The sequence below is a fragment of the Crocuta crocuta genome, unplaced genomic scaffold, assembly GCF_008692635.1.
Source record: "Crocuta crocuta isolate KB4526 unplaced genomic scaffold, BGI_CrCroc_1.0 scaffold526, whole genome shotgun sequence".
NCBI classification, from domain to species: domain Eukaryota; kingdom Metazoa; phylum Chordata; class Mammalia; order Carnivora; family Hyaenidae; genus Crocuta; species Crocuta crocuta.
In genome coordinates, this window is record NW_027528811.1 from 113,792 (window position 1) to 138,420 (window position 24,629).

Sequence of the window (24,629 nt, forward strand, 5' to 3'; positions counted from 1 at the left end):
CCAGCGCCGCCGCCCGCCAGCTCCCAGGGCCCGGCCCGCCCCGGCGCCCGTGCTCTCGGGGCGGACTCCCGGCCCTTCGCGCTCTCCCGCCCGGCGATGGCCCTGCTCGGATACTTCTTATTCCTCTACGCCCTGAAGCAGGCGCTGGGCAGCTACCCGATCTGGTGGTAAGTGAGCGGCCACAAGCCGCCGCCGTCCCCTCGGGCAGGGCCCCGCGGTGGCCCGGAGCCCGCGCCCTGCCCCTCCGGCTCCGCAGCGCGGGCGGGTTGTTTTCCTTGGCGGCCACTTTCGACCTGTTCGGGCCGGGGCTGGGACTAGGTGTCGGAGTTCCGGGGACATTGGTGTCCCGGGCCTTAGCGGAGCCCCTGGCGTCGGAAGGGGCGCAGCGGCTGGGGAGAGGCGGGAACGCTGTCTGCGCAGATGGCACCCACAGCCAGGCAGCGTGAGGCCGAAAGCAGCTGCGCGGACGAGCGGGCGCAGCGCGGGGAAGAAGGAGACGTTCCTCACGGACCCGGTCTTACACGCACGCACACCTTCAAACAAAGTCGGGGAGACAAGACCCAACAGCTTGGGGCAGCAGCGCAGTTATGTAAAGACAGCGGGACCTGCCGGGAGTGGCGGGATGGACCACTGGGGCTAGCACCAGCCCTGGCCTCTCGGGCTCTGGGTGGGAGGTAGGGGGTGCGGCCCGAGGGGCTTCTCCGTGAGCCTCTGTCTGGACCGGGAAGGAAAGAGGGGCCACTGGGGAAGAGAGAGAAGGCTCTCGAGTGGAGCCGCACATCTGAGAGCCCTGGGGGCTGCATGGTCCACCCAGCGAAGGCACATTTCAGCGAGATCCTCCTGAATCTGACGATGGACATGCCGATGAACTAAAGGAAGGGTCCCGGGTATCCATTGCACAGATATGGCGTGTGTAGGGGGTTAGTGTTACCCTACCTTCGGTATCTAATTTGGCAGAGCTCCCACCGGGAAGGTCACCTGCCGCAGGGAAAGGAGGCAGGCAGTGTGCCGGGTTACGCTCTGAGAGCCCCAAGATTCTAGGATCACAAGTGGGGACATGAGACCAGAAGACCCGGAGTTGTAGAGAAGGCTCCCCACACCCATGCTTGCGGGCTCTCTCTCTCTCTCTCTCTCTCTCTCTCTCTCTCTCTCACACACACACACACACACACACACACACACAGGAACCTTCTACTACGGCTTGCCTGGAATTATAATAATTACGCCGAGGGGAAGGGGGGGGAACCGAGCGAGCTGAAGTACATCTAATCCGATAATAATTTTTCTCTTCGAGATGGTTCAGGAGCAGGGGAGCCCGGGTGGGGACGCGGGTCCAGGCACAGCCAGGCGGGGCGGGGCGGAAGGGGAGGCCGGGGCCAGTCCAGGGGCCTGCGAGAGGCGGCTGGGCGGCAGGCGNCCGAGAGAGCCCCGCGGCCGCCGGGTCCCGCGCAGGCTTCTAATTAGAACCCGCCACCGCCGCCGCCGCCGCGGCTGCATTCCTGGGCGCAGGAGGAAGCTCCCTTCGCCCCCGCGCAACTCCCGAAAAGAAGGGCCCGGTCACCAGCCTCCTGGCTGCCCCACACCTCGGGATCTTTGTTCTGTTGCCCCTGAGGCTCCCTTGCCTTGGCCCCCTCCAACACAGGTATGCCCCTTTTCTCACCTGGGCCACATGTGTTCTATCTGAACGCACCCGCACATGCTCCCGTGCAACCCTGCGCTTCCCAGGTTAGCCGGGAGGGGCCCTTCGGTTGGGCAGTCCACCCTAACACAAGTCTGGACCAGCCCTTGGCCCCAGAGAGAAGGGGTGCCCCCGAACCCCCGCTGTGCTCCTGGTGGGATTCTCACACTCCGGAATTCTGCTTCCTGAGGAGAAGCGTATCTGGCAGACACAACCTCAGGGCTCCCTGGGGACAGCAGATTTACCCTCCTACGTCCCTTCTGCCCCAAGACCAGCCACGAGGGAAGGAGCCTTGTCCCCACAGGCTCCCAGGCAGAGTAGACAGGAGGGAGGGCTCCCAGAGAGAGACTCGGGGTTTTCTAGCTGGGGAAACCTTCCTGTCTTCACGCCCTGCCTGGAGGACCTTCCCTCCGGTGGCTCCTCCTCTCCCCTGCTCTCCCCTCCTCCCCCTCCCCCCCCCCCCCCNCTGTTTCATCCTCCCTCCCCAGCGAAGCTGCCTCCCCCCTTCTCCCCATACCTTGCATATAAAAGTGAAAGTAACGGGGGCTTTCTCACCTGCCGGGACACCGAGGAAACAGCCCAAATCAGGAGTAATTAGGCTTTTGAAGTTGGTGCGGCTCCTGGTGGGAGGGTGGAGGAGCTGGCCAATGGCCTGGTGGGAATCCCAAGGGCCACCCGCTACCCAGCGCAGGGCGGAAGCGTCCCTCACCCGGCCCTCACCCTAGGTGCCAGGGGAGGTCCCTGCAGAGCCTGACAGTCGCAGCCTCAGTCCCACGACCTGAACGCTGAGAGGGTGCCTTGTGGGCTCCTCGTGCGACCATGTGACAGGCAGGGGGCACCCAGGGAAGGGACCAGAGAGGTGACAGGGCTGCACCACTCCCCAAGCAGACAAGAATCTCACAGAATTAGAATTAAGCAAACACAAGACGGCTTCAGGGTCACGGGGACGCACCGGACTTGGAGAGCACTACCAGTAGGCACCAGGGCTCTGTGCTGTGCTCTGGGCCCTTCCTCCTGTGTCCCCAGAGTCTGGCTGCCGGTATCCCGTAACCCTCTGGGCCTAACCTGGGCCCCCTACTCCCCCGCCAGGCGGTTCCGCCCCATCGCCTGCCCTCTGCCTCACTGCCCTGCAGGGACAGCCCCCGTGGCCAGCAGCTGCCTTGTGTTCACCAACACAAAGAGCCTGGCCCCTCACCTGTCTGAGTTGGACCCCGCGTTCCACAACCTCTGTGCTGAGAGCAGATGCTGGGCTGTCCAGGACATTCCCCTGTGGGTCCGCTGGGTCAGATCCGAGGCCTGGGATGTGCTCCCGCTGCGGTGCTCCCTGGTTCTCCCCCACCAGAGCCACCTCACCGTCCCTAGCCACTGCCCCCACACATACTCACTATGGCACAGGGACCCTGCTTGCCCCCAGGAAGGCCAAGTCAGCAGCAAGTGCCCCTCCCAGAGCCTCGCCTCTGCACCGCCTTGTCCTGTGCCATCCCTCAGGGCCCCACATGGGTCTCCTCCCCGTTTGTGGGGAGCATTCTGGAGGTACCCCCATGGCCCCAAGGGTGAGCAGCCAGGATGAAGGGTGGCCTGTGTCAGATGACTCGGCACCTAAGGGCTGACCTGCTCAGGCAACAGTGTACACACTCAAGACTTCCCGAACTGCCCTGCCTCTGGTGACTGCACCCCTGCGCCCCTCCCCAGGGAGGCCCTGCGCGTCATTTCTCCAGTCTGCCTGCCACTGTGTCTCTCTTTCTGTGTCTCTGTCTCTCCTTGTCTCTGTTTCTCTCTGTGACTCTGTCTGTGTCTCTGTCTCTCCTTGTCTCTCTGTTTCCCCTTGTCTCTGTCTCTCTCTGTCTCTCTGTCTCTCCCTGTTTCTCCCTGTCTCTCTGTGTCTCTGTCTCTCCCTTTTTCTCCCTGTCTCTCTCTGTCTCTGTCTCCCCCTGTCTCTGTCTCTCTCCCTGTTTCTCTGCCTCTCTCTGCAGCCCTGAGGCTGGTGAGGACAGTAGTGAGGCCATAAGACCAGAGGAATCCAGACTCTAGGTCACCCCTCTGGTGTTGTAGGATCTCAGGGTTGGGGCAGCCCGCAGTGGTCATCGTTCTGTCAAGGGCCAATGGGAGAAATGGCCAAAGGTGAAACATGCATGGTCAGAGCCACCAGGTCCGCATCTGCCTCCCCCACCTCGGGCTCCCCAACATGGCCGCCCACACACTCCCAGCCCCGCTGTCCCTGCGTCTCTCATGGGGGCACCCTTTTTCAGAAGATTTTCTGTTTTATTTGCATAAACCTGCTAGAATCCTTTGTGGCAGGCAATACAATGGGGGAGGAGATGGAGGAAATGGTCTTAGTTAGAGAAGAGCTGTAAACCCTGTAAACCCACACTTTCCTGGGCTCCTGCACATAGATGTCCAGCCCCCAGGGGCCCAGCCATCCTCCTGCGGGCATGGCCCAGGATGGAGCGCAATGAAAGAAGCAGTCACACTGCACGTAGCCCCCAGGCCAGGGACCATCCTGGGACAGTTGTCCATGAAGACACACAAACAGAAGTGGAAGACAGGGGACGCTTGGGGATGCCCTGGCTGATGTGACCTGTTTGGGTTTTGTATTATGTAGTTTTCTCATGCAGCATTTTCATGCGCTTTGTAATAATGGATTGGAAATTCGAAAAGCCCCAAAACCCAAGTCGTTAGGTCAGGCAGCATCTTCTACGTCACGCGGCAGGCCTGGGTGGGCAATCTCACCCGTGGAGCAGCATCCCTCTGCAGTCAGCCCCCCAGCACTGGCCACACGCAAGAGTTTGCATCTGCCTTCCAAGCCTGGTGGAGGACTGAGAAGTCTCGGGAGGCGGATTTGGGCTCCACATGGGCTTTCTGAAGGTGACGGTCTTGCCCACACAGTGCTGGGAGGTGGTGAGCTGCCTGTCATGGGGAGCAGGAGCAGAGGCCCAGGAAGGCACCGCACCCCGGCCCCAGACACCTGACACACACACACACACCCCCAGCTCTGCAGCTGTTCAGTAAGATCCTGTCAACCCAGGAATGAATGAGTGAGCGAGTGGATGATGGATCTTTCCTGTGGAAAACAGAAGCCTCTCGGGTGGGCTCCTCCCCGGGACACCTCCTGGCTGAGTTCCCTGCTCCAGGGCCGGGTCCCCACGACAAACTGGGCAGCGCTGCCTCAGCCTCCTTCCCAGCTTTCCCAGGTGACACCCTGAAGGTGTCTCACGCTTTGGTGCCTCCACATTCCTTCCCCGATGAAACGTGCTGCAGCCGCCCAGGGAGCGGGCAAATGCATGGCCGCGGGCACAGGAGCCTCTGCCCGCCTGCCAGGACTTGCTCAAAGTATGTGTCAGTAATCCCGGCTCAGCCGGCGGAGCTGGGGTGGGGGGACTACAGGCAGGGAGGGGACCCAGCACGGACCAGGGTCCTGCAGCCCCCCACGGGCCTCCCAGTGCCCAAGCTACACATGCTCCCACAGGGGTCTTCCAGGCAGAAGGGGGCAGGAGTGTGGAAGCACACGGGCTCTCCCCGTGGTCCTCAGCACTCGGAGGGTGCAGAGAGAAAGCAACCACAGAGGACCCTTGGCTAAGCTCTTGGCTCCTGTGGCTCCCAGAAGGCTCCATCCAGACAGGACACAGCCCTCTGTCTTCCTGGGCAGCCCTCAGGGCTCGGTGACACCTCACACATTGTCCCCAAGGTGGAGACCCATGGGACCAGCCGGCACCCTCCTGGGCAAAGCCCCAGGGTAAATTTGGGCCCCTGACCTCCTTGCTCCCCCGGGGCCTGCATGCCACTCTGTGCCCTCGAGGACAAGAGAAGACGTGGCCAGCCTCGGTGGGGCCCAGAGAAGTTGGCTAGCAGGGCAGGGGCCACAGAACACTCCCTGGAGAAGGTTCATATGGACTGGCCATGCCACGCTCAGCGCCCCTTCTGGAGCCTCAGACAGGGTGGGCCCCCCACCTTGTTGGAGTGCTAGGGAAACTGAGGCCAGGGAGGGAAGTCGGACACCATTAAGCAAGTGAGCCACGGAGCCTGGGCCCACGTGCTGTGTCCCCATAGGCCTGGCCAAGCCCCCACACACAGAGCCCCAAAGTCTCTGCTCGCTGGCCCCAGAACACACAGGGCCACAGACGAGGACAGAGCAGAGGCCACAGCCAGTGGGCGCCCTGTGCCTGCTGAGACTTACTGCAAAAGGAAACCCAGCCAGGCTCAAAGACACCTAAGAGGCTGCCACCCCATGAGACCTGCGGACACAGTACACAGGTGCCTCCCCCGTCTGTGGGGAGAATGGGCGCCTCCGGCCCAGTCACTTCTGTGCCCCCCACCCCCGCCACACCTTGGCGATAAAGGCCTGCAGGTGACGGCCATCAGCCCATCCCTCCACTGCGTGTTGCAGCCAGCACCTCCGCTCCACCCTGAGCAGGACGGCCTGGCACGGCGCCCGGACATCCACAGCACTGCCCTCACGGGAGGGAGAAAACCATTAGTGTTGGCGGGCGGCGGGCGCGGCTCACGTGGCCCCAGCCACAGGCTGGGACTGGAGTCCAGGGGCCGCTTTCCAGGCTGCACGCATGTGCGCTCTGGGTTGAAGGTGACATCCATCCCCCGTTTTATAGAAACAAGCTATTATTAATCTATTAGGCAATGGGAGCGTTGTGAGGACCCTGGAGGGCTCCCCCAGTGGGCCATCTTCCACTGAGGACCCGCCCAGTGGGCCATCTTCCATGGAGCATTCCCCCAGTGGGCCATCTTCCACGGAGGGCCTGCCCAATGGTCCATCTTCCCCGGAGTGGGCCATCTTCCCCAGAGGACTCCAGTGCCGTACACATTTCCCCAGATTATGTGAGTGCCCTACAGAGGTGTCTGCCCCGCCTGAACCTGCCTCTCTGCCACACATGGTCTGAAGCTCAGGGACCTAGTCCCAGGCCTGACAGGGAGGGGGGGGGCACCGCCACCTGCTCTGGACATCAGCCCCTCCACCCTGTGGATAGCCCTGCAGAAAGTCTCTCAGGGCTGGGACTCCAGGGAGAGGCTCAAAGGAGGAGGAGGACCGTGTCCCAGGGTCAGGGCACTCTGGGTTTGAGGGGCCTTCGGGGTATGGGGCGTGACATCCAGACAGGGGCAGCCGGGTGTGGGCGCCTTCTGGGACGGCTCCCTGCGCTGCGGGGAAGTGCACTCATTCCTTACAGGCTGAATCACAGCACCAGGTGCAGGGTGAAGGAAGTGGGTGTAGCAAGGGCGGGGCGGCCTCCCCTCCCCCAGACCTGAGGGACCATGGCCCCTGCTGCCCATCGGGAAGGGTCGAGGCCTTGCCATGACCCAGAGAGAGGGACCAAGGCCTAAGCGAGGGACGGCAAGCTGCACACACACACCCTTCCCTGTCTGGAGCCATTTGCTCACCAGTAAAGGCTGTGAGGCTGAGGGCGAGATGAGGGACTCACTCGAAACCCAGACACCCAGAGACACCTCAGAGTGGTGCCTGAGGGTTGCAAGGCCTGGTCCATGCTGTGACCTCCCCTGGGTCCCCGCACAGTGGGGACGGAGGCCCCGGGTTCACCTCCTTGGAGCCTGGAGCTGGGCAGCCCCTGTGCCAACATCAGGGGTGAAACCTGCATACCTGAGTGTCGGCAGGGGAAACTGAGGCACAGCAGGTCTTTGCGCAACTGGCTGGGGCAGGCGCAGGCAGCCAGTCACGTCAGCCCACTGTGACCATCCTGCAAGGGACATGGGGCTGAGCGGGGCCCTGGGGACTCATGGTGCTGGCTGCGTGATGCGACATATATCCTACTTGTCGCAGACCAGTGTTCGCAGCCCCCAGACTCATGTGTGGAGGCTCGAGCCCCACGGGGCAGTGTTAGGAGGGGTGGTCCCCATGACGGTGCTCATGTCCTCATAAGGGGAAGAGCCCAGGGCTGTCTCTGCCCCTCTACATGAGGATCTTGAGGGGCCCAGGAAGGGGGTCCCCATCAGACCCCGAATGTGCTAGCATCCGTGCATTGGATGTCCCGCCTGAGCTCCATGAAGAATATGCGTGCTATGTAAGCCACCTGGTTGGTGGCATTCACTGGGGCAGGCCACTGCCTGAGACTCTTGTCCCTAAATGCTACTCTGCAAGCTGGTGTTTAGTGCATCTTGAGGGCATCGGAGTATGTGGAGAAGGGGCCCTTGGAAGCTGTCAGCCATATTATCACACAGGTGCTGGCCGGGTGTCTCCACCTGAGCCTATTTTCCTGGTCCAGGAGGTCCTGGGGCGCCATCCCCAAGGTTGTGAGGGTCACAGGGGTCACGCACTGGGCCAGTGGAGCGCCAGGCCACACAGGTGACGTGATGGGGCCGGCAAGGCCTGTGGGGGACACAGGAAGGGGCAGGAAGGACACCCGAAGGCCAAGGTGGTGGGGTGACCAGCACCCTGCTGGGCCCTGGACTGTGTGGGGAATTGTGTCCCCTGAGTGTCAGCAGCTGGTGGGGACAGGCAGCGGATGGCCGCCCTCTGCCCCTTACCAGTGGCTAGAGTCCACGGCTTGGAATGGCACACAGCGGTGCCCAGCAGGTGGCACATCTGGGCAACTCGTCTGGGGTCCCCACGGCGGTCTCCAGAGGCTTATTCACAGCACTAGCTCATCTGGGGAAGAGCGAGCTCCTGAGCTCTCCCACTGTCAGATGTGGGTCCTTGCGCTCTGCTGGTGACTGCCGGCGGGTCGTTCTCAGCTCCTGGGGGACATCTCGGTCCAGGGACATGGCCTCCCCACACAGAGCCAGTGGCTGCTCTGGACACCCCATGTCCCCGACCTCTCCTCCTGGACGGAGGCTGTGCTTGGAAAGCCGAGGGTGACAGGTGACCTTGATTCACGTCTGTAACCATGGCCTGGCATCCACAGCAGGGTGGGGCCTCCTCAGGCCGCTCAGCATCCAGACCTGGCGGGGGCGCCTCCTTCCCAGGACGCACAGCCCCGCAGCCCCTCATGGGAGTGCAAGAGCCTTGGGGTGCAGGGCCCCTAGGACAGGGAAATGACGTGGTTTATGCACCCGCCATGAGCAGCAGCCAGACTTGCGTCCCGTCGTGAGCAGAGGCGACAAGGGCAGGGTCTTCGCCCTAGGAGCTGATGTCACCGGGAGAAAGCAGATACTGCCATCTCAGATGCCAGCAGGGCATTCATCAGCCACTGCATCAGCTTCCTGTCTTGCCCTGTCCTGCCCCTCAGTCAGTCCCATTTCTTTCCCCTCTGCTTGGCCAGCAGTAACACAGAGATCCTTCCCTTATACCCCCCTGCACTGACAGCAGCACAGAGATCCCACCCACACCCACCCCTGCACTGACAGCAGCACAGAGATCCCACCCACACCCACCCCTGCACTCACAGTAACGCAGAGATTCCACCCTTACGTCCCCCTGCTCTGACAGCAACAAGGAGGTCCCATCCATACCCACCCCTGCACTGACAGCAGCATGGAGATCCCACCTGTACCCACCCCTGCACTGACAACAGCATGGAGGTCCCACNCATCACCACCTTCTTGGGACGTCCTTTCTTCTGGGATATGAGTCAGGAGCTCAGGGTGCATTCGGTGCCCTTGCATTTTATATGCTCGGAGAACTTAGGGGGGACATAGGACACAAAGACAGTGGTGCCCTCTCCCCCTCAGGGCTGCCTCCAGTCCTGCCAAGGCCCTCAGACAGGCCAGTACATCACCGTCCACTGGAGGTGATGAGCCACTGCACACCGCAGAGCCTCTCCCTGGCCTACTGTCCTGCCCCTGGCCTCACCCTGAAGGCCCCCACTTCCTCCCAGAGGGGTGTGGGTGGAAGGAGGGACTCACAGATTGTGGCTTCCTGAGTGCTGATAGATGGGGGACACCCACCTTCTCTGTAGATGAGGAATTTGGATCCCAGGGGTGTGGGGGGACAGTGCACGTCCAGCGTGGGTATTCTCCCCAGCTTTATGGAGACATAACCAACAGATAACACTGAGGTTGAGACGTACGTGATGATTTGATATATGTATATATTATGAAATGATCATCACAATAAGGTTTGTTAACACCAGCTGAATTTTTTATGCGATTTTTTTTAATGACTGGATTTTGCCTTTGAGGCCAAGCCACAATCTGATGTCCCACCAAGGCTCCCAACCACTTCTCACCCACAACGCTGGCCCCCTTCCGTATGGGACCAGAGACCCCAGCTCTCCACCTTCCCCAGGGAGGCTCTGCAATGCCCTGGCTATCTCTGGGACAAGGGAAACTTTCTGGAAGCAGTCCAAGGAGCATCAGGCATGGGGTCGGCGTGGGTGTAAGAAGAACCCAGCCAGGACTTGGGGTGGGGGGCTAGAACAGCTGGAGTGGCATCAGGCTGGCACCCTGGCCTTGCTGCCTGGCTCCAGGACATGGCGAGCCAGGGCCTGCCCGTCAGGAAGGCCGGCCAGGTTGGGGGGGAGCGGGCAGGAGCTGACTCAGCACCCCAGAACCAGGCTGCTGTCAGAAGCTGTGAGCTTGGAAGTCCCTGCTCCGCTCTCCCTAGGGCATGGCCTGGAGGGGCATCAAGGAGGCCTGATGGCATGCAGGCTCTGACCTGGGAGATGAGGGATCCCGGGGGCAGGCTCTGCACTGTCTGTCCCCTTCCCAGCCCCCGCTCAGAATGAGTCCTGGCTCTGGCATCTGGCCAGGAGGCCAGCACCGCAGGCCTGACGAAGTTTGTCTGAACTAAGCGGTGCCTTTCTTTTCCACGTGTCCCGACTCTCCAAGTAAAGAAGCACATTCCACCAGGAGAGAGAAATGATTGAGTGAGTGGATTTCCTCCCGGAGAACCCTCCCTGCCCCTCCTCACTTGAGCCAGGCCTAGACGGCAGAGGACAAGTCGGAGGGAGCCCGCAGGAGCCAGCCCCCCTTGAAAAGCCTGCACCAGACCATGACGTCAGACCATGTTGCATCCAGAGAACGGCCCGCAGTCAGAACGGTGCAGGAGCATCCGGGTGCCCACCGCCCCCGGCTGTCCTGCTGCTTACAGCCGCCTCCAACCACCCATCTGTTTATCTCACGTTGTTATGATGGCCCTGAGCACCCCTGAGCAAGCGGAATGGCTCATCAGTAGCAAGAGCTCCACACCTGTTTGAAATCACGGCCGTGTGGTCCCCGCCAGTGAGGCATCCTGGTTCGTGGAGTGGAGGAGCCTGAGCTACCGAGGCAGCCTCACCTGGGGTGACCAGCTCATCCAGCTTACAGTCCTGGGAAAACTGGGACAGTTGGTCCCCAGCCTCACCCCGCCAGCTGGTCCCCAAGGCACCTCTTCTGGGCTCCTGGATGCTCCGAGGTGCATGGATACAAAATCATCAGCTTGGCCCCCACAGTCACCTCCCTGGCCTGGTGTGGCCTCCAGGACAGGCCACAGCAGCCCTATCTCAGTCGGAGGCAGAAAGGAGGCTGGTGGGTGGCCAGCAGGTCCCCCAGAGGGAGGCAGAGGTGGACCCCTGTGCAGGAGGGCCATAGGGGCAGAAGAAGAATCCTAAACCAGAGTCCTCCACCCCTACCCAGCTCCTCCCCTGTGTTCTCTGCAGCTGTACCCTCACAAGGCTGCCTGGCTACTAGCTTCTGCAGGACCTACCCCCTCTCCCTGCTCCAGTCCCTCCACTCATTACAGGGAGCGTCACCTTAACCAGTTCCTGGTGACGTCCGCTGGTGCAGAGGGGAGGGGCACTGGCCTCCCCTGGGGCACATGGTGAGGAGCCCCAGCATTGCTTCGTGCTGGGTGCATGTGGAAGGTGGGAACTCGAGGGTTCACTTCAAGACACACCTCATGGCGGAGGCAGACTCTGACGTGAGCCTGGTGTGGGCAGAACCATCCTCATGTGGCGCAGGCACGGCCCAGGCTGGGGTCCCTGGGGCTGGCACAGGGCAGTGCGGTGGGCGGGCGAGAGGTGTAGGACTCGGCAGGGGCGGTATGGACGCACTGTGCTGGTGGCAGAGCTCTGAAGGAGCTCGGGCTGGGGGCGTTCGCCCTGTGTTTGTGGGTTCTCTGTGCAGGCTCAAGAAACAGGGGTGGGGGGGAGACAGGACTGATGCTGATGCCACCTGTCTCTCCCCATACCGCCCCCCTGTGTCCCCTGTCCTCTCTGCCTCCTTCCTGTGCTCCTGGCAGGCCTGTCTTCTCAGCCTGGCGGCCTTACTTACCCCATGGGCTAGGGGTCCCTCCCCGAGGGCAGAGAACACTGACGTTGGCCCGCAGGCCACCCCTAGCCCGGGTGCAGGGCTGTCCTCCCATCCTGCTCTGTCGTCCCCTGGGAGGCTCAGGGCCCAGGTCAGCGCAGGGGTCCCCATGGGGGCGGCCCTTCTAGTCTCCCCTCACAGATGTCCGTGCAGGCCAGGGCACCAGAGAGCCAGGCCCAGATCACAGGACACTTTCTAGGGAAGAAAGACCATGCAGGGGTGAGGCTGAGGGCTGGGCTTTCTGGAAACCTCGGGGTTCTCAGGACTGTAGGGCAGATGTGGAAGAAAGGTGGCCGGGCACCCGGCACTCAGGAGGGTCTGCTTATAATGAAGGGACAATGAGGGAATGAGCCAGCCCACTGCCCCAAACCCCACCAGGAATGGGCCAGCCCGCAGTGTCTGACATGAGGCCCTGGCCGGTTTGCTCATCAAGGCACTCGCGTGAGGACAGACAGGGCCGGTGGGGAGCACACAGGGGGATGGTGGTCAGATACTGGGGCTGGAAAGTGGAAGGGACTCAAGACACTGAGGCCGTGAAGGATCTGGGACAGGGGGCCTGCTGTCCGTGGGGAAGAGGCTTGGCTCAGGCATCTGGCACAAGGTGCTGTGCGCTGCTGCAGAGAGATAGGTTTCAGTTCTCGAGAGAAGAGACATTCTTGATGAGGAGGAGGGGAGGGGAGCACAGGATGGATGTGGTGGCCTGCCAGGACCATGGGTGAACACACGCCGCCTGTTGGGAATAGGCCAGGGAGCACAGAGAGGCGGGACTTCCAGGGGCAGTGGTCTGCTCCCCAGCTGGCTTCCTAAACAAGGTAGAAGTTCTTCAGGGGGAGCCCGGGAGGGTGACCCACACAGGGCAGTGGAGGGCCTGCTGGAGGTGGGAAGGGCGGACGGAGCTGGATCTGGCAGGGCAGCGATGAGGAAGTTTCTCTCTGCAGCCGGGAGGCAGCCCCAGGTGCTGGAGGGCCAGGCCGGTGCCTACCTGCATGGCGCCCCTGAAGGCTTTGGAGAAGGAGAGAAGGACACAGGACTGCTGTGTGTTTGCAGAGGGGAGGACTGTTCCTCTGGCAGTGAGTCCCCGCTTCTTGTGGCTCTAGCACAGCTGGTCAGAACCGGGTTAGACTCCAGGTAGGATGCGCTGAATGTCAGTGTCACGTGCAGGGATGTGGGCTGCTGAGGCGCACAGAAGCCTCCGACCTGCCTTCTCTCAGGGTGCTGGGTCCTCCCGGCCCAAACCAGGAGAGCCTCTGGGGATTCAGCTGAGGCGTCTCCCCCACCAAGCAAAGGAGAGACAGGCCTTTGCACCTGGAGCCCAGCAGAGCAGGCCACGGGGTAATCAGGGGCCTCCCTGCCAGACCCGGGGTGACTCTAGATCTCCAGTCCAGGCCTGGGACGCAGCACAGCCAGCAGCCCAGAGGACGCAGAGATGGGCTCCCAGAGGAGGGAGTGGAGAGTGCGTGGGAAACCGCTCACAGGCAGCAGGGTCACCTGGGGCACTGGGCCGACCTGTCCACGGCGGCGGGATCCAGCGACCCCAGGGGACCGGGCAGGTGTTACAACATGTCACCCGTCCAATTGTAGAAGCTCTTCTGCTCTGCCCCCAAAAGGACCTGACAGTTCTTTCTTTGAAATCAAGGTGCAATTCCGTACGGTAAAACGGACATGGTTTGTTCAGCCTTGAGACATAAACGCGGGTGTAACCAACACCCCCAGCCAACACACAGCACTGCAGATGAGTGCCATCTGGTAGAACCTTCCAGCGACAGGAATGTCCCATATCTGACCATCCAGCTTGGCAGCCCCAGCCATGTGCCGCTGGTGGGACTGGAAAGCCAAAAATCTCTCTTTTGTTGTTCAACCTCACTTAAATTTCATAGGTGCACGGTGAGTGGGACCCATCCCCCAGACATTGCCTCTGTGCCTCTGCTCAGGCACGTCCTCCCATAGGAATTCAGGAGAACCCCCGCCCTGCTTTCTGTCCCCATCTACCTCTGATCGTGGCCACGGCCGCAATTGGAGGCATGAGGACACTTGACCCGGCCAGAGCACACCACGGTGGCACCTGCCATCGTCAGAAGTGCACTGGGCTCCATTTCCGAGAGGGAGGGAACACCAGCTGCTCACCCTTGAGCCTCTGGGTGTTGACTCAGTGGCTCTGCCCTGATCACAGCACCATGAATGTCCTTGGGCGAGTGGCACCGCCAGCACATACATGGCTTTCTGTCTGTCAGATAAATAGCCAATAGCGGCTGTCACATGGGGCTGAGGCAGGGTGATTTTTGCCCCAACGGATCGGCTGCTGCTGTGCCCTCTCTGACCACCGGCACCCCCTCCTCTGGGCAGCCCCTGGGGCTGACCCGGCGCACACTGTGTTCCCTGCGTTTCCAAAGCTGCGCGGCCCTGCTGTCTCCACCCCGACAGAACAGCCCTCACACTTGCGAAGGGCAGCAGGTGGGCTCACACCGTTTCCTCGGTTACCTTCCCACCGCTCCGTGTGCATGTGTCCGCGTTGGGTGCCGGTGCTGGTGCACTTCAGGTGCAGGGTGCGGACGCGCTTCCTCTGCGCAGACTGAGTTGGCGCCGGGATGGAAAGGGCCGCGTGCGCGCTGAGGGGCGCGCGCGGGGCGGCTGTACCACTGACCGGTCCTCGCCCTCCTCCCCAGGTCCCTGGCTGTTGGGCCCCAGTACTCATCCCTGGGCACTCAGCCCATCCTGTGCGCCAGCATCCCGGGCCTGGTGCCCAAGCAGTTGCGGTTCTGCCGGAACTACGTGGAGATCATGCCCAGCGTGGCTGAGGGCATCAAGATCAGCATCCAGGAGTGCCAGCACCAGTTCCGTGGCCGCCGCTGGAACTGCACTACCATCAACAACAGCCTGGCCATCTTCGGGCCGGTGCTGGACAAAGGTACGTGGGGGACGGTCGTAGCCTTCAGGCAGGTCCACGCAGCTCCCCTTCGGTGGCGGGAGCCCCTCTGCTGGATCCGCCTCAGTGTCTCCGCTGAGCTCAGCATGGGAGCCGCAGCTTCCGCAGGCGGGTGGTGCCCTGCAGACCTCACCCTCCTGGGGGACTCCTGGGTAGGTTAGGTACAGTCCCTGGGGCACAACAGGAGCCAGGCCTTCAGGGGGTCTTGGAGAGAAAATAACAAAATTTGTATTAAAACAATAAAACACAGGGAGGGGAGATGAGGTTGGGGGTCACAGAGGCACACTGCGGGAGTTATCCTCCCAGGTCCTGGGGCTGGAGAGTTATTGTAGGGAGGAGAAGAAGATGACAGTTGGGTGTTGGTTAACTTTTGGGGAAGAGCAAATTTTCAGCGAACATAGTGGTTTACACAGTCATAACCACATGTCGCATGTCCTGACATCGGCAATCAGAGGTCAGCAGTGCTGCATCTCACCTGGTCCCCAGTCTTGGACACGTCTGGCAGCTCAGGCTTTGTTCAGCAAGAACACACAAAAGTAGCCTCTGCAGTATGGCGGCTGGGCCCCACGGACAGGTGGGGAGGGAGAGAGGCTCATTTCACTCAGCATAATGTGTTCAAGATTCATCCACACTTCGTGTGTCAGCACTTTATGCCTTCTTAGGGGTGAATAATAGACCTCTGTGCAGATAGACCACATTTTATTATGCGTGTGTCGCTGATGGATATTTGGGTGATTTCCACCTTTTGGCTATTGTGAAGAGCGCTGTTATGGATGTTTTTGTACAAGTATCTGTTTAAATACCTGTTTCTGAATATTTTGTGTACTTTCTCAGGAGTGGGATTGTTCTGTGTAAGTTTTGGGGAAAAACCACGCTGTTTTCCACAGAGGCTGTGGCATCTTATGTTCCCACCAGCAGTGCACAAGAGTTCCAGTTCCACATCCTTACCACCCTTGTTATTTTCTGTGTCTTCCCTTTAGCCATCCCAGTGGGTGCAAAGTGGGAATCTCATTGCAATTTTTCTTTGCGTGTCCCCAATGCCCAATGATGTTAAACATCTTTTTATGGGCTTGTGGGTCATCTATATGTCTTCTTTGGGGAAGTGCCTATTCCAGTTCTTTGCCCAATTTTTAATTGGAGTGCTTATCTTTTTGTGGTTGGATTCTCAGAGCTCTTTATATATTCTAGACACTGGATTCTTATCAGATCGATGATCTGCAAATCTTTTCCCAGTTGTATAGGTAGTCCTTTCACTGTTGTAATGGTGTCCTATAATGCACAAAATTTTAAATTTTGGTGAAGTCCAAAATTGAAATGTCATATCAAAGTAAGTATTGCCTGATCTAGGGTTACAAATATTTACACCTGTGTTTTCTTCTAAGAGTTTTATAGTTTCATCGCTTACATTTAATCTTTGATCTGTAGTAACTAAATGTTTGTGTATGGTGTGAGGTAGGGGTCCAACTTTATTCTTTTGCATGTGGAAATCCAGTTACTCCAGCCCCGTCTGTTATTGAACAGATTATTTTTTCCCATTGAATGGTCTTGGACGCCCCGTCAAAAAATCCATTGAACACCGATGTATGGACTTATTTCTGGACCCTCAGTTCCATTCCTTTGGTCTATATGACTCCCCTTTTGCCAGTCCCACACTATTTTGATGTATTTACCTCTATAGTGTGTTTTGAAGTCAGGAAGTACAAATCATCTATTCTGTTTTTCTTTTACAAAACTGTTTTGTCAATTGGGTGCCTTGCCATTCCATATGAATTTTAGGATCAGCTTCTTTATGTCTGTGAAAAAGACTTGGGATTTTGACGGGCAATACATTCAGCCTGGAGATTATTTGGGAGATTATTGAAATCTTAACAATATTTAGCCTTCTAATCTATGAACACGGGATGTCTTCCTGTTTGTTTAGGTCTTCCTTGGTTTCTTCCAGCAACAATTTGTAGCTTTTGGGGTACAAGTCTTGTACCTCCCCCATTAATGCATTCCTAAGTATTTTATCCTTTTTGATGTTATTGTAAATGGAATTATTCTCTTAATATCATTTTTGGATTGTTTATTGCTACTATATAGAAATATAACTAATTTTTATATTTTGATCCTATATCCTGCAACTTTGCTTAATTTGTCTAGTAGCTCTGAGAGGTTTTTTGTAAGTTCCTTAGATTTTCTTTTTTCAAAAAATTTTTGATGTTTATTTTTGAGAAAGAGAGAGAGAGAGAGACAAAGCATGAGCAGGGCAAGAACAGGAAAAGAGGGAGACACAGAATCTGAAGCAGGCTCCAGGCTCTGAGCCGTCAGCACAAAGCCCAATTCAGGACTCAAACCCATGGACCATGCGATGATGACCTGAGCTGAAGTCAGATGCTTAACCAACTGGGCCACCCAGGCACCCCTAAGATTTTCTGTATATAGGATCATGTCATCTATGAATGGTGACAGTTTTACTTCTTCCTGTCCAATTTGTATACCTTTGATTTCTTTTTCTTGCCTAATTGCTGTCTAGCCCTGCCACACTATGTTGTGGCAATCTTGTCTCATTTCTGATCTTAAGGAGAAGCATGTAAGTCTTTCACCATCAAGTAAGAGGTTACCTGTGGGTTTTCCATAACTGCCCTTTATCAGGTTGAGGAAATTCACTTCCACTCCTCATCTGTTGAGTTTTTATATCATGAAAGGGTGTTGGATTATATCCAATGCTTTTTCTGCTCCAATTAAGATGCCCATGCGGTTTTGTTCCTTCAATCTCTTAGTGTGATGTGTTATTATTGGTTGATTTTTCTACACTGAAGCACCCTTGCATTCTTGGGATAAATCCCCATTGGTCATGGTCAATAATCCCTTTAACATGCTGGAGGATTTGGTTTGCAAGTATTTTGTTGAGGATTTCTGCATCAATATGTACAAGGGGCATTGGTCTGTAGTTCTCTTTCCCTGTAGTGTCTTTGTCTGGCTTTGGTATTAGGGCAACACTGGCCTCAGAGAATGAGTTAGGAAGTGTTCCCTCCTCTTCTATTTTTTGTAAGAGCTTGAGAAGGATTGGTGTTGATAGATTCTTCTTTAATTGATAGAATCCACAAGCGAAGCTTTGCTTTTTTGGGAGGTTTTAAATTACTGGTTTGATCTTATTACTTGTTATAGGTCTGTTCACATGTTCTATTTCTTCTTGAGTCAGTTCTGCTATTTGTGTGTGTTTAGGAATGTATCCATTTCATCTAGGTTAATCTTTCATTTTTGAAGAATAGTCTTGCCACATGTAAAATTCTTGGTTGACACTGTTTTCCTACAGTACCTTAAATATATCATCCCACTGCCTTCTGACTCTGGTTTCTGATTAGAAATTGGCTCTTAATCTCATGGAGGATTCTCTGTACACAACGAGATGTTTCTCGCTTGCTGCTTAAAGGCTCTCGTTTTCTTTTAGGTGGCTAATTAAAATATGTCTCAGTGTGGATCTCTCTATGTTTACCCAAGTTAAAGTTTGTTGAACTTCCTGGATATATTGATTCAAGTTCTTTATCAAACTTGAAACATTTTGGCCATTGTTTCCTCAAATGTTCTTCCTGCCTCTTTCTGTCCTCTCCTGGAACTCCCACAATGTGGTGTTTATTACTACATTTGATGGTGTCCCACAGGTCTGTTCATTTTTCTTCATTCTTATTTCCTTCTGCTCCTCAGACTGCATAATTGCAATTGAATTATCTTCAGGGTCACTGATTCTTTCTTCTGCCTGCTTAGCTGTGCTGTTGAAAACCTCTAGCAAATATTCTGTTTCAGTTATCATGCTTGTCAGCCCCACACTTTCTATTTCATTGCTTTTTGTAATTTCTCTCTCTTTACTGACATTTGCTCTTTGTTGAGACTGTGTTCTCCTGGTTTCTTTTATCCCTTTGAGCATATTTAGGATAGTTGATTCAGTCTTTATCTGTTATATCCAATATTTATGCTTCCTTGAGATACCATCTGTTAATTTCCTTTTTCCTATGAAGACCCTGTACTTCCTTTTATCTTTGCAGCCTTATAACTTTTTGTTGGAATCTGAACCTTATGATTATTATAAATAGTCATTCAGAAGTTCTAATTATTTCCCTTTCTCAGAGTTTGGTGTGCTTATTGTGCGTTGTACTCGCTTGTTTCTTTACCGACTTTTCTTTAGTCTGTGGTTTGGAAAAATTTTCCTTGGTCTTGGAGGAAACATAAAGGAAAACAAAGAGAAGAAAGAATACCCCTTTGGTGTCTTCAGATTGGCTGTGTTGTGCAGGCCTTCAACCTCAGCTAGTATGCTCACTGCTCTGCCTTAGCCTTCACTTCCTGCCTCCAGTGAGCAGATCATCACAGGGGGAAACTGAAGGTCTCTTCTGAACATGCATTCTGCCCTTGGTGTGCATGTAGTTTTCATCTCCTGGTACACAGGAGCTTTCCAAACCCTTCAATCCCCAAAGCAGCAATCCTCCCTACTTTCCCTCCAGGCAGTCAGTATGTCTATTGTTGGCCCCCAACTATAATTTTTTGCTTCACGGGCAGCAGCTTGTTCATTTCATTTTCAATGTTTTTCAGGAATACTCTCTGCTTAGCCACTGTTCCACCCTGAGACAGCTCTGAGGTGGGCATCAGTTTTTCAGGGAGCCCCCAGACAGGTCAAAAGAGACAAATTCTTCAGGAGCAACAACTACTCTGCTCCCTCTGGAACCATCCACCCACATGGGATCAATCCATTTGGTCATCTCAAGACCCCTCTGTGCCAGCGAGGGTGGAAGGCTGTGCCACCTTGTCAGAGACACCTTCTCCTGGATTCAACATTTGCTTGGTTGCTGACAGCCTTGAACTCCTTTCAAGGGTTCTGATGACATAGGCTCTGGCAGTTTTTGTTCCATTTTTTTCCATGTTTCTCTGGAGGGTTGGGCCTAGGAGCTCCTCATGCTGCCATTTTGCTGATGCCACTCCATACCACCTTTTGAGAACTGGCCTCAGAGGCCATGCAGTGCCACGTTCTGTTGTCCAAGGCAGTTACGAATATTCTAAGGTAGGGGACACAGACCTCGTCCCTCAGTGGCATGCTGAGGTCCCCTAGGGAGAACATCCACCAGTGCAGCTGCCTCTGGTATGCAGAGGAAGGCAGGACAAGAGACATCTGGGAGGAAGATACACTGGGCCCTGGGAGCACTGGTTTGCATGGAGAGCTGGGGGGGGGGGGGGCCGGAGGGGGGNTGGTGGTGTTGGATGGCATTTGTTCAGGGGCCTGAGGCTCCCTCACCTCAAGTGGCCGTGGCCATTCCCAGGGGCCATGTAGGGGAGGAAGGAGCATCACACCATGTGACCTTGACTGGTGAGTCGGCCAGCTTCCTGGAGTGTCAGCGTCCCTGTCTATAAAATGGGAGACTAATTGCCACTCAGCTGACTACACAGAGCTTCTGGTTGGGGTAATTACATGGTCGTCCCCACAGGGACAACTGCTGCCATGTGTGAAAGGAGTCGGGGGTCACAGGACGCTGTGGTACATCAGCCATGTGGGGGCGTGTGTGGTGGGTGGGTGTGCATATGTGTGCATGAGTGTGTGCGTGTGTGTGCATGTGTGAGCACATGTGTGTGGTGTGGCTCCCCTGTGGCCAGTGGTGTTGTGGCCTGAGAAGGCATGTGCAGCAGGCTCCTAAACACCCCTCAGATGGTGAGAAAGAATGTCAGGGATTTCAGGAAGAAAAGAGGAGCCTGACCTACCTGGGTTGTGGAGGAACACAGTGTTAGGCAGGGTCAGACCCCCCCAGAAGGTCAGGGAAGGAAGTGTGAGTTTACTTCTGGGTTCAATTCTACCCCATGGTCTACACATCTGTTCTTTGCTGGTTCTGTAGTACAATTAGAAATCAGGAAGTGTGAGTCCTCCAACTTGGCTCTGCTTTTTCAAGACTGCTCTGATTATCCAAGACCCATTACCATTCTGTATGCATTTTAGGATCCACTTGTCAATTTCTGTAACACACACACACACACACACACACACGCACACACACACACCAGAAAACAAACAAACAAAAAAACCACACCACATTTTTAGGGATTGGGTCTACTCTGTAGATCGCTCTGGGGAATGTTGCCATCTTGATATGAAGCCACCCAATCCATCAACATGGGGTGTCCTCCATATATTTAGGCCTCCTTCGGTTTCTTTCAATGACATGGGGCAGTTTTCAGTGCACAAACCTTACAGTTATTTTGTTTAATTTACTCCAAAGTATTTTACTCTTTTTGATGCCATGGTAGGTGGAATTGTTTTCTTAATCTCACCTTTGGATTGTTCGTGGCTGGTGCATGGAAAAGGACAGTTGATTTCTGACTTGACCTCCCATTCTGTAACGTTGTTGATGGTCTGTCAGTTCTGATAAAGGTGTTGTGCACTGCGTAGGGTTTCCATACCATTTGGTAGTAGGAACCATCTTCCTTCTTCCCCCCAATCTGGATATCCTTTCTTTCTTTTTCTTTCTCCTTGCCTTGGCAGGGGCCTCTGGGACAATGTTGGGTGGCAGTGAGCAGAATGAGCACCCCGATTTCCTCCTGATCTCAGGGGCAGCTTTCCCTCTTTCACCCCTGGGCAACCTGTTCTTAAATGTTAAAGACCCAGGCGCTAGGGTCCTCATTCACATGAAGGAATAGGTAACATGGCAGAGTTTTGCTATAATGTATCTCTCAGTTCTCTGAATTTTTCCTTAGTTGCCTGTGACAAAAATCACAGTTGATCGATCATCAAGAAGTTCAAAAAATCTGTCAGCTTATGGCTCGGTTGTGTGGAGAGCAAGGAGTTGGACGTACCTGATCTGCACAGAGCTCTGGGGCCTGGAAGCCTGGGAGAAGTGGGGGTTGTGGGTGCAGGGGGCAGAGAGGAGGTGGGGGTTTGAGGTCAGATGCCTTGGAAGCACCCCTGTGGTCCAAGGATTCTGGCCCATTTCCATGTGCCAGGGATAGATGGACCTTCCTGGGAGACCCCTGGGGTAAGCCGTCATTCCTCTGGGTTGCAGCGTCCCTGGCCACGAGCTCCATACCTTTCCGACATGTGCACACACCAGGTTACATCATCTCAGGGCAAACCCACAACCTTCTGGTTCTGCTCAGACATTCCTGCAAACTCCTCAGGCAGGGTGGCCTCTGAGGACCCTTGGCCTCTGCACCTGTTCCCCGCTTCTCTGCCCTGCGTTACCACCACACCTTCTCTGGACCCTCTCCTTGGGCCTTATCCACTCCCTGCCCACCTTGGATGGCCGCTGCACATGGACTTCTCTGCCCATGCAGACCTGCCTGCCTCTGCACCTCATCCTCTCACCCCCCACAGTCTGAAAGGGGCTCTATCCTGCAGTCCTCATTGTCTCGGCTCCATCTTCTCCTTCACCCTCTGCCCAGGCCCCCACAGCTGCTCCACGTCTCCTGACTCCGTTCCCACCATCAGGGTCCTGTCCCATGACCAGCGCCAGGCCCCACGGGGCGCTCTCAAGTCTGCCATGGGTCCCTGTCACACGCAGCAGATGCCTATGCAGCACGAATGCAGGGCAGGCGCTGGGGCGGTGCCAAGCACACAGCTGGTACTTCAGAAGGAAGTGCTGAGCTGCTGGGTGGGCTTCCCAGAGGAGGTGTCACCTGAGCTGGAGAGAAGGGACATGTTTACTATGCTTTCTGAGGGCATGCTAAGTGTTCACACACGGAGGGGGGGACTTGAATCTAACCCTGATCTGATGAACAGCAGCCCTGGGGACAAGTGAAGACACTGAGGAGCGGTACAGGGCCAGCCCAGGACTCTAGAGGATGCCTCAGCCTGGGCAGGGGGAGGGGTTTGTCCACAGGGTGTGGAGAATAACTGCCAGGGGTCTAGGATGACCGCAGAGCTCTCTCCAGGGGAGAGCAGAGCCCCCAGTGCCCAGGGGGCAGAGACCCAAGAACCAGACAAGCCCCTGGCTTCTGGGCTGTAGCCCCAGGGAGCCCCATCCTCACCTGTACCCCCTTGCTTTCTTGAAAGCCTGCCTGCATCCTGGTGTCTGTCCACTTATACCTATGTCACCCACATGCCCTCCCTGTGTCCACTCCCCAGTCCACTTCCCCAAGGCCCCCACATTCTCTCCGTGTCCCCTCCTCATGTCCCCTCCCCATGTCTCCTCCTTGTGTCCACTCCCCACGTCCACTCCTCCATGACCCCCATGTCCCCTCCCCATGTCCACACTCCTTTCTCTGCCCTCTGCTCCCCTGCCCCCTCCCATCCACCCCCTCTGCCTCCACCCTTCCTTCATTTCTGCTGGAGGAAAATTGTCTCAGCCCCCAGGCCGTCACCACTTGGCTTTGATGGAAATAGAAAGCCCCCTCTCCCCCTCGCCCGCCACGGGGCTGAGAAATGGCGGAATTCATTGTGGCCACAGAGCTGAATGGCCCTCGAGGAAGGAGCCGCCAGGTGCCCCAGAGAGAGGCCAGCTCTGGGAGGCCATTGTGGAGGCCCCAGCCTGCCCGCCTGGCCGCGCCTGCGGTAATCAATCTGATTGGATTAGGGTCAGGGCGACCCTAATCGTGTCAGAGGTCACCCAGGCTTTGTGGTGGGGTCCACAGGGCGCCTGGCCACCCCTGCTGAGGCGGCCTCTTGAACAGAGCTTAACACCGCCCAGCCAGCTGAGGAGAGGGGCCAGGCCCTGTGTGGACGTGTGCGAGCATGTGCATGTGTGTATGAGCACGTGTGTGCAAGAGGGGCTGGGGGCTGGGTGGGCTGGCACAGAACCCAGACTTGGGCGCTCGAGGTGAGCCCGGGCTGGGAAGAACCGCCCTCTGCCCTCACTCCGGAAGGGGCTAGTGTCGTGGGGCAGAAAGCATTTGAAGAATTTTGAGTGCACGGCGGCTATCTGTCCCTCCAGGCAGGCCCCCAGGCACCTGAAGGACCTGCTTCCCCCACCCCCACCCCAAGAGCTGGCCAACACCTCCTCTTGACCCCCAGAGAGGTGAGCTGGCGGTCCCAGGGCTCAGTGCCACGGCAGACAGGCTGGCCGCCAGCCTGGAGGAGGCCCAGCCAGGATGTGCCCTTGGGGGAGCTTGGTGGTCACGGTGGCCCAGATCCAGGCCAGTGGGCTTTCGGGCTGCATGTGACTTTGCAGAAAAAGGGGAGCGGCAGCCTTGGTGCCTCTCCCACAAGGGCCCCAGCACTGCAGTGCGCAGGCGTGGTGCGCCAGGACCCTGAGCCCCAGCTTGGATGTCCCCTCACTCAGAGCCCAGGTGCCTGGGGTGTCAAGGCCACAGGGACGCCAGGCCTGCCCCCCTGCATCGGGGAGTAGATGTCCCTGGCAGGACACGGGGAGGGAGCTTCCCTGCCCATGCAGAGGTGGGCTGGCCCTAAGGTGGGGTCTGCAGCTGGACCTCACCCTATAGGCAGCTGAGCTAGAGGCCCCTGGGCTGGCCCCTGACAGCATCAGCATGGTCAGTTCTCCAGGACTCCGGGGGCTTCTGGGCGGGGTCCACAGGTGTCGATAGAGTTTTCTGCAAGGGCTCTGCACCAGCTGGTGCCCACCTTCTTCCCGGCTCCTGTCCGCAGTCATCCGCCAGGGAGCAGCCCCTCTCCGTTGGGAGGCGCCAGCGGGTGGTCCCGCGGCCGCCCTGTGTGTCCAGGCCAGCACGCAGGCACAGGGCCTGGGCAGGCCGGCGGGAAGGCAGAAGCCGTAGGGCCCAGGAGGGGACGCAGGCCCCTGGGCGGGGGAAGCAGCGTCCTGAATCCAGGTTGTGACCCCTGACCCCCATCGGAAAGTGTTTCGGTTCCCGGTGGCTGGGGGGGCTCGGCCGGTCCCCGCGGCCTCCCTGTATATTATTAACTCTGCGCAGCGG

At 57.1% G+C, this 24,629-nt stretch overlaps 1 protein-coding gene across 1 annotated transcript in view; it reads left to right on the top strand.

The window, feature by feature from the left end:
- The first annotated feature begins 96 nt into the window (after nt 1–96).
- WNT3A (Wnt family member 3A) overlaps nt 97–24,629 on the top strand; it is a 41,069-nt gene continuing 16,536 nt past the window's right edge. The window contains exons 1-2 of the mRNA XM_077755861.1: nt 97–167; nt 14,530–14,771. Of these exons, the coding sequence (XP_077611987.1) occupies nt 97–167; nt 14,530–14,771 (313 nt within the window). The remainder of the gene's footprint in view (nt 168–14,529; nt 14,772–24,629) is intronic.